This window comes from Pundamilia nyererei, unplaced genomic scaffold (assembly GCF_000239375.1).
Source record: "Pundamilia nyererei isolate P.nyererei 1_Seehausen unplaced genomic scaffold, PunNye1.0 scaffold00181, whole genome shotgun sequence".
In the NCBI taxonomy this organism is placed as follows: Eukaryota; Metazoa; Chordata; class Actinopteri; order Cichliformes; family Cichlidae; genus Pundamilia; species Pundamilia nyererei.
In genome coordinates this window covers 162,009-171,685 of record NW_005187582.1, presented here as the reverse complement: position 1 = coordinate 171,685, position 9,677 = coordinate 162,009, and the positions used below count along the sequence as shown (strand labels likewise).

General features: G+C 41.5%; 1 protein-coding gene across 2 annotated transcripts in view; it reads right to left on the bottom strand.

Moving 5' to 3' along the window:
* Nucleotides 1–1,565, bottom strand: part of cdhr5a (cadherin-related family member 5a) — a 13,994-nt gene extending 12,429 nt beyond the window's left edge. For both annotated transcript variants that reach the window (XM_005746666.1, XM_005746667.1), the window contains exon 1: nucleotides 1,402–1,565. In XM_005746666.1, the coding sequence (XP_005746723.1) occupies nucleotides 1,402–1,492 (91 nt within the window). In that variant the 5' untranslated portion in view covers nucleotides 1,493–1,565. The remainder of the gene's footprint in view (nucleotides 1–1,401) is intronic.
* Between the last annotated feature and the right edge of the window lie 8,112 nt (nucleotides 1,566–9,677).

Sequence of the window (9,677 nt, the reverse complement as noted above, 5' to 3'; positions counted from 1 at the left end):
TTCAGAAAATATAGAACATTTTCTTACTTGTGTTATTCGTTTAAGGCCTGATAGTTTTTCTGTGAAAACCTTTTATATCTGGGTGGTCCATATTTGTTAAAATTCCCCACAAAAGCGGCAGACATCAACCTCATCCTAAACTTATAGATGCCACTGATGAGCTTGTGGATGTTAAGAGGTTAAATTACAGGAAATACTTCTAGTAATGACGATTCTGAACATTTAGAAGTATTGAGATGTAAACATAGTTCTAAATACAGTAAATATAGAAATATTAAAACCCCCGTTCTGAAAAGGCTGGAGCACTGTGAAAACGTCCTAACGTTAGCTCGTTTACTCAGTAACAGTTCCAGAGATCATTGTCTGCTGTCTGCTCTCATCAAGCCGGGACAAAGCCTTGCATGTTTCAGCAACACAATGCCAAACCTCGTACTGTAGCTGTTATAATAGCATGGCATTGCAGTAGAAGAGTCTGAAGTGGCCCGCTTGCAGTTCAGACCTTTCACCAACTGAAAACCTCCGTCCCAAAAGTTCAGCAGTTCATATCCTAATTTCCTCACGTTTCAGGAACAGCGTTAAAAGAAGAGGAGATCCTGCACAGAGACAAACATAGCCCGGGCCCACAGGTTTTGTGACGTGTTGCTGTCATAAAATTCAAATTTACCTTTTTTTACATTTTGTCATTTGAAACATTTGGTTTTCTCTGTTCTACTGTGAATGATGTATTGGTCTCTGAGATTTGTAAATCATTACATTCTGTTTTTATTTATCTGTAACTCACACAGCATCCAAGCTTTTTGGGATAAAAATCTTAAATCAATGTAAAAACTGAGAAAAAATGTTTTACATTAACCCAAGGGATCAAATGTTTACAGATACATTAGTAGCTCCTGTGATGGTTCACATCATACTGTGATAATACGATCTGTGAACAAAACAATGTTATTACCAACAATAGTGGTTAGTTACATCAGGAACTGTACAGCATGTACAAAATATATCTAACAAATGAAATCAGTCCTGAGCATGGCATTGGTTGGTTTCCACCTTAAGATTCGCCCATGATGTGACCGTATCACTTGGCCTAAGGATTTGTGTGCCTGGCACTTTGATCATATATTATTCCTGAACTCTTCCTTCTCTTTAGTTTTGAGATTTTTTTTTCAACATGCGGCACAAAAACACAGTTAGCCGGACCCCTTCAGGCCTCTCAATAAAGAAACAAGAAAATATGCACTTCTCTTTTTTAGGTGTGAGTTTGAGAGGACACAAAAAGGGTGACGATCTCTTCTTCAAGGATGAAAAACTGCCCCCACACACATTCTGTCCACAGATTATCATCCACAGGTCCTCATCCAGCCCCACATCACCGCCCTTCACAGAAAACAAAGCTCCACTCACTTCTTTGAGCCAGACAAAGGTTATAAAGGCAGACTGCAATGAAGCATCCAAGGACAACGTCTACAGGTTTGCGCTTCGATTTCAGTTCCATGTCCTGATTTCAGCAGCAGCAACAAATGAAGTCCCGAGGAGGATGAGGAGCCCCGTGGTACCAGCTGGTACTCGTCAGCATAATGCCCCGTTTGTGCTGCTCCGAGAGTGGGAGTAGACTACAGTCGCAATGTTTGTGACTTCATCTTACGGGCACATATTGCATTAAGCGCCTGCCAGCAGAGGACTCGCAGCCTCCCACTAAAATACTTGCATCTCTTTTAGCTGGACTGGTCATTCTGTACTGGTGCCCCTGTTTTTTTCTGGGAGAAATCCAGCAGAGGAAACTGGAAACTTTTCTCATGCATTGATATATTTTAGGTAGACAGCCCTTTCAATTTGCTTCTTTGTATGACTCACTAGTGATGACATACTAAATATACATGCATATAGTTACATAGTATTCTGCATACACACACACACACACACAGTATTATGCACATCTTTTAGGGATTACGTGGGGAGTAAGGAGGTTAGTTACAGGAGAAGTTGCATCTTGGAGAACTTGAACTTTCAGACCTTCTCTGCACACTCACTGCAGTCTCTATGATGAGTCCTGAGTCAGAGCTCAAGGCTCTGAGAAGCCAAGCCATCTGCTTGAGGGCCGCTTAAAACGGTTCCTCAAGAACCTGCCTGAGTGTTTAGACTCTTTAGGTGGTAGCCATACCATGTAAAGCAGAAATGTGGTTGGTCCAGATGCCCATGGCAGTGGACCTTGTACCAGATTGTTTAATGCAATCTTGGAGATTAGGAAGATGCCAGAGCAACGGAGAAGTTTACTGGTATCGATTTTAATTCATTAGCCTGTCGTTAGTTTTTGGCACAAACCTGGGATGGCTAAGCATCCTTAGGCCAGATACTTAAACCCAAGTTCATCAGAGTAAAGCACTTAGATGAAGAAAAAAGTGCTCGTATGACAGAGTGTGAATGAGGCATGTTGTATAAAAAAGTGCTTTGTAAGAATCCGTCCATTTGCCACATGAAGAACGCGGCTGCTGTCTAGAGCTGTAGTACCTACAGAGGATAAAGCTGATGAGCTATACGATGACGCTATGGGAAAGAATTGTTTATGTTGGCTGGGAGGTGATGATGACAGTCCCAAGAAAGAGCATTTCAGATGTGATGTTTGCTTTGGGTTGTTGGAGGAGTTGCAGTGTCTTTGTGGACCTGGAGAAAGCCTTTTATAGAGTACCAAGAAAACAACTGTTGTACTGCTGGCAGTATGTATGTGAGACTGGTGCGGGACATCTATGAAAACATCTAAACAGTAGTGAAGTGTCCGGCAGGAGTAACAGATGGGTTCAAGATGGGAGTGGGATTATATCAGGGACCCTCTCTGAGCCTATAATGAACACTAACGCAGGCAAACAGGAAAGAATCGTTTTTACTACTACAGGAGTTGTTTGACTCCTCTTGCAGTCATTGTTCAGTCAAACTCAAAGGTGGGGCTTCTTTTTCAGTGTGACCAGCAGACTAGTTTTCATTTATCACCACTGTCAGTATTGAATAACTGGATTTTAACATTTATAAGGTGGAACTATTATGCTTTTCCTTATTTTGTGCCATGCATATACTCTCCCAGTGGTGGGGGTCTACACTTAAAATGAGCAGTAATTCATATAATGAGCCCACGTTGAACTCTGTGAGCAAAAAACTCAGGCTGCAGGCTACACTAAATACTCAGTCAGCTTTGGTTCTGAATAATATCCATGTACTGTGTCTGCCACAGCACGTAGTCTGAAAAATGATCTACAGTCCTAGTTCCTACAAAAGTCTTGAATGTAAGAGACAAAGTAAGAAAAAACACAACATTTATACAAAAGTTTTGAAAATGAAAACAAAAAACAGAAATGTTTCTGTGTCCTCTGCTTCCTGTCTCATCCCTCACATGATGACAATGACAGAAAGTTACACTGGCACAAAGTGGGACACATAATGGCCTCACATGTGGACAAAGCAGCACTGTGCACACACTAGGCTGTAGTACATCGCACAAATACCCTCCCCGCATCTGTGTGGGAACAACAAGCTCAGAGTGTCATGATGTCACACAAAGCTCATACATTGTTCCTGCATGCAGAAATGCTTCTCACCAACACAGGCAGCTCATCAGTCTGTAAACATTATATATCTATCTATATATATATGTATATATGTATATATATATATACATATATATATGTGTGTGTGTGTGTGTGTGTGTGTGTGTGTGTGTGTGTAGATATGAAGGAGGATTCTTTTTTTCCTTGGTTCTCATGAAGATATATATACAACTAAAATATCACTGAAGTTAATAAGTGCTAATTGAATGATGTAATTCCTCTTACGTCCACCAGGAGGAGCCTGAGATCCTCAGTTTAGACTGAAACTAAAGTATTTTTTGGCCTTTTCATTGCATCTACATTCTCAGCTGATGTGCTCCGGAGCTTTTAGAAGAATCTCACGGTCTTTCTCAGTAAGACATAGTGAGAAAGATTTGCTACACATACAGTGATAACAAAGTATAGCAGAGACAAATTGTATACAACTGTGTTATACTAACAAGCTTTATTGAAGTGTTTATACACAAGTTACAGAAATTCCACAGACATTAGAATTGTAGCATAAAGTAGTTATTAATGAGTTATAGCAAGCTTTCACACCTTTTATAAATTCTGTACAGGTGTGTGATGTTAAAGCATTTCCTGTTTTTCTACTGACACATTCATATATACAACCCCTGCCATATTAACTTATATTGGCACAATGACAGTGATCAGTCAAATTATTAACTGACGCTGACAGGTTACGATAGGCTGTAATCATCACACCTTGACAGATGAAAGAAAAGCAGATTCAACATCTTCACAGAAAAGTCTTTTCAAATGACTTCAAATAGACAAAGACGAAAGAGGGACAAATGAGTTCAGTGATTTCTAACACAATTTTAAAGAGACACAAAACATGTGTGTCTTGGAAGACACTGAGGAAACAAAGCAAAGCTACAATGAAATGCAAAGCACCTTAGATAAAATGACTACAAATGATATAAAACATCAAAGGAAAGACGCACAATGATGACAAAGAGATGTACAGCAGACAAACTTACACAACATCTTACACACTCAATGTTCTGGGAGAATTCGTAAAGCTGTGTGAGGATAGGTTCCAATTAGCACATCAAAAAGATGCAACAAATAAACACGCAAACAAAAACAACTTCCCAAAGACATAAAAGCATTTCAAACAGACACAGAACAACTTCAAAGAGATCCCCAATAACTTCAGATACACGAAAGATTACTTCAAAAAAACCCAAATGGCCACAAAAAGCATCTTCAGTGCAAAGCTCTGAAGGGCCTCTATAATATCTGTGTCCATAGGTCCGTTTCCTTTCATCTGTCCATGTGGACAGTATGTACAGCAGGAAGGAAAATAAACCAACAGATTTGTTTGACCACCACTGTCATGCCGAGGTGGGTGACTTAACTCTAACATGTTACACTAACTGGATACTCAACATTGAAAATGAATATGTATAATAAAAATGTATGAAAGGCAGTATGTCAAGTTGTATCTTATATAACAACAATCCTGACGTGAGTTATAGGTAATAATTTGAGCTGTGTTTGGTGATGTAACTGTTACTCAGCGTCGGGGAGGGGTTAACAGAGGAAGTAATCTCATTAGAGACCTACTTAATGGAATTCTTATTCTATTAAGCTGGAGCTGTGTCTTTAAGCCTTGTGATGGATAGTACAGCTGTTTCAGAGTTTTTTCTCATTGAGAAAAAGTTTTACTGCCTAGTTTAGAATGAATTGTTTTGTTGGGGTTTTCCTTTTTCAATTTCCAAACTAAACTGGATAGAACTTCATCTTTGGCTCTCTTCCACAGTGTGCTATTTTATCCTGTCTCCCTCCCCTTATTCCCAACCAATCATGACAGCCTGGTTCTGCTGGATGTTACTTCCTGTTATGAAGGAGTTTTTCCTTCCCACTGTCACTTTCTCGTAGGGGATCGTCTGATCGCCTTGTATTATTGTCAAATCTTTACCTTTATATATAAAGCATCTTGAGACAACAAACCACATGAAATTTTCAAGACTGAAAAACAAATTCAACACCTGCTAAAATCAAACACTGAGAATCATGTTTGTTCACTATAATTGGTAACATAATGATGTCACGCTATTAAGCATCATTAAGGTATTAGCAAGTGCTTAATTCATTATTTATATATCATTACGCCTTCACGGTATATGGGAATTTTTGATCCTTCTTGTAAAAGTCCAGTTCATCAGACACTGATGTTGAACCGGAATATTGGTCTGGCTCAGAGATCTCCTCTTTTTCATCCCAAAGGTGTTCTGTCACTTTGAGCTCAGTCAAGTTTTTCCACATCAGACTCACTCATCCATGTCTGTTTGGACCTTACTTTGAGTACTGATGCACAGTCATGTTGGAACAGGAAGGGACATCACCAAACTCTTCGCACAAAATTGGGAACATGAAAATATTCAAAATGTCTTGGCGTGCCGAGGCATGAAGTGTTCCTGTCACTGGAACAAAGGGACCGAGCCCAACAGCCCCACAGCATAATCCCCCTCTACAAAACTTTGCACAGTACAGTCAGACACGTAGCGAAGCGTGATTCATCACTCCAGAGAACAAGTCTCCATTGCTCTAGAGTCCAGCGGTGGCGTGCCTTACACCACTGCATTATATGCTTTGCATTGCAATTGGTGATGTGAGGCTTTGATGCAGCTGGCCATGGAAACCCATTCCAGGAAGCTCTCTACTGATAATTCATGAGCTAATCTGAAGGCTACCAGAAGTTTGGAGGTCTGTAGTGATGAAGTCTACAGAAAGTTAGTGAACTCTACACAATATGTGCCTCAGCACCCTGATTTTACAAGGCTGCGTTGCTGTTGTTCCCAATCATTTCCACTCTGTGGAATATTTAGTGGAAAGAAAATTTCACAGTTGGAGTTGTTACACATGTGGCATTGATCACAGTATCATGCTGGAATTCACTGAGCTCCTCAGAGCGACCCATTCATATTGTCTGACTGATGACTGCCTAGCAGCCAAGAGTAGCTAGTGAAAAACTGGCAGTTTGTGTTGCACTTTTTCCAGTTTCACTACTAGAAAGTAGTTAGTGAAAGTTTGCAGACAAGTCAGTGCTTTCCATAAAGTCTGTTTGCAACCAAAGCAATGACAAAAAGATCTTTGGTGCAGCCATGCACCAGCAGCCACTCACCAACTGCTTGAGGAATAGATATTTTTCATTAGTGACTGGTAACTGCCAAGAGCAGACGATAGCATCACAGTGGGACACATCCAAGAAAGAGCCGTAAGTATGAAAAGTTGGACAGCACCAGGCCCTGACATGATTCCCACCTACTGGCTAAAAAGGTTAACCTAAGGTCAAACAGTCCTCATTCTCCAAAATCCCCAGAAGGGACCTATTTAACCACTGGCCAATAACCTGCATCAGCACCGCGTGGAAGTTCCTGTTAGGCATCATAGCAGTTAAGGTGAACAGCTAAATGGCTCAATACATGAGCATGTCCCAGAGGAAAACTGGCAGTAACACAACAAGAAAACCCTAAGTGCAATCATCAGGAATACAACAGGGATGTAGCAGACAACACCAGAGGCTACCTTCAAGCTTCAAGTCACCATCAAGTCCAGGATTTACCAATTAGATGCTCTGTCACCACTGCTGTTCTGCACAGGCCTGAACCCCCACAGCCAGATGAGACTGATTATGGAGCACCGCCTCTGCATGGATGAAATCAAGTTGAATGCCAGGAGTCAGACACTGATTGACTGATCCACACCACTAGGATCTAAAGCAACGGCATTGGGACATCATTCAGACTGGAGACATGCAGTTGGAAGGTAAAAAAAGAGAGGGAAGTCAGACCTGAGGGAACTACAGTACCAGACATCAATAACAGCTACAAGTATCTTGGAATCCCACAAGTAAATGGGAACCATGAAGAGGTCACGAGAGAAGCTGCATCCACCAAATACTCACAGAGAGTAAGACAAGTCCTAAGGAGCCAGCAGAATGGGAAGGACAAGATGCAGGTAATCAACAGCTGCTCCCTGCTGCTCCTCAGATACTCCGCTGGATAATAAGCTGGCCAAAGAAGGAGATAGCAGCATCGTTTTCTGATATTTACTATATTGTAGGAGGTGCCGTAGGCATCAAGTGCAATGTGTGTCAGGGAGCCGTCAGGGTAGAGGCCAGTCTGATCACTGGCTATTGAGTCTGGCTACTGGGACATGGAACATATCCTCTTTGGTGGGGAAGGAGCCTGAGGTAGCGCGTGAGGTTGAGATACCAAAGAAAAAGCAGTCTAACAATGACATCAGTGGGAAAAAGAGGTAGCACGATCAAGCTTTTTTAACTTTCACTGGGATGTCTATTTTACTTTGAGCAGTATGCTGAAGAAAGTGCCAAGCACACATGCTTTGTCCTGTATGAAAGGCCTTGAAAGAACACTACAACAGGGCAACCAGGAAAACTGAGCTTTGTATTGTACTCAATTTTTTGGCAGCCCTAACCAAGTAGCTCTTTTTCCTAAACATAAATAAGAAATTTCAAGCCAGGCAATATTTTTTGGGGCGGTAAACAAAGCAAACAGTAAATAAAAAATAAAAATAAAAAGTGTGGTCCTCCAATTATGCTCCAAAATAATAGATATAAAATCTGTATGAAGACAAATCCTTTTAATGTACACATCAAAGGATTGTAGGGGATTCTGGTGCAACTGTAACCAGGAACATAAATAAACAGATTACAACAAACTGCTCTGTGACCGGGACAAATACAAATTAATAATAATGATAATAATGTGACACCTTAGCATGTGCTTGTCCACAGCTGGCCAAAGGAGGAGATAGAAGCCACTGACAGGAAGACCAGGAAGCTCCTGACCATGCATGGAGGGTTTCACCTCAAGTCCAGCACTTCCTTCCTTCCGCATACTAAGCGGAAGCGAGGAGGCCGGGGACTGGTGAGTTCCTGTCCAGGATGAGGCAACAACCATCCACGAATACCTCAGGAAGACCGCCCCAACCGACCGCGTGCTCAGCACATAACAGCAGGGTGCAAGATGCTAGCAGGCAGGGCATACATGGAACGCCATAACCAAGTGGCCGTCATAGTATACAGGATCATCTGTGCCGAGTATGGCAGGGAGGTCCCGAGGTCAAAATAGGAGACGCCCCCAAGGGTGGTGGAGAATGACCGAGCTAAGATCCTGTGGGACTTCCAGATACAGACGGACAAAATGGTGATGGCTAGTGCTGGACATAGTGGTGGTAGACAAACAGAAGAAGACGTGATCGATGTCGCGATACCGAATGACAGCAACATCAGGAAGAAGGAACACGAGAAGCTGGAGAAATACAAAGGGCTCAGAGAAGAGCTGGAGAAGATGTGGAGGGTGGAGGTAACAGTGGTCCCAGTGGTAATCGGAGTGCTCGGTGCCATGTCTAAAACTGTTCCATCTCCAACTCTCTCAGTTACTGCTTACAGCCTGTAGACTGACTTCTGTGTGACAGGTGCAGGCTAAATTTTTTAAAAGAAGTCACCATGGTTGCCGGTGCCTTGGTGTTAGTTTAGGTTGGTATAAATGAAATTCACTATTCACTAATGTTAACATTTTCTGTGATTTTCTCTGCTAACATCACAAAGTAACCATCGCCAGGCTATGACCAAATTCAGGGGCTGCATCCTGGACATTTATACAAATTAGGGCTGGGCGATATGGCCTAAAATCCATATCACGATATAATTTGAAGCATGTGCGGTAACGATATATGTCACGATATATATTCTTTTCTTCTGTATAACGTATTTTCCACACAAAAAATACTAAACAGCAGTGGCGTTTGCAGGGTTACTGAAGTTGGATTACCTGGTATATAATGATGTGCTACGTGATTGCTAGCGACACAGCTATGTTAGCATAACATTAGCACAGGATGAACGCCAACTTTTTTTTCCACTCATTAAAAGTTAACGTGAGGGATTCTGGTGGTCAGGGACAAATGCAATCACATAGCAGGATGCTATACACGGGCCAAACTTCAGTCAGGAGAACAACTGAGATTATTAATCCACAATACGAGGTTAGTTATTAATATACTGCAACAACATGGGAATAGAGCAGCTGCGAGAGAATTCAACAT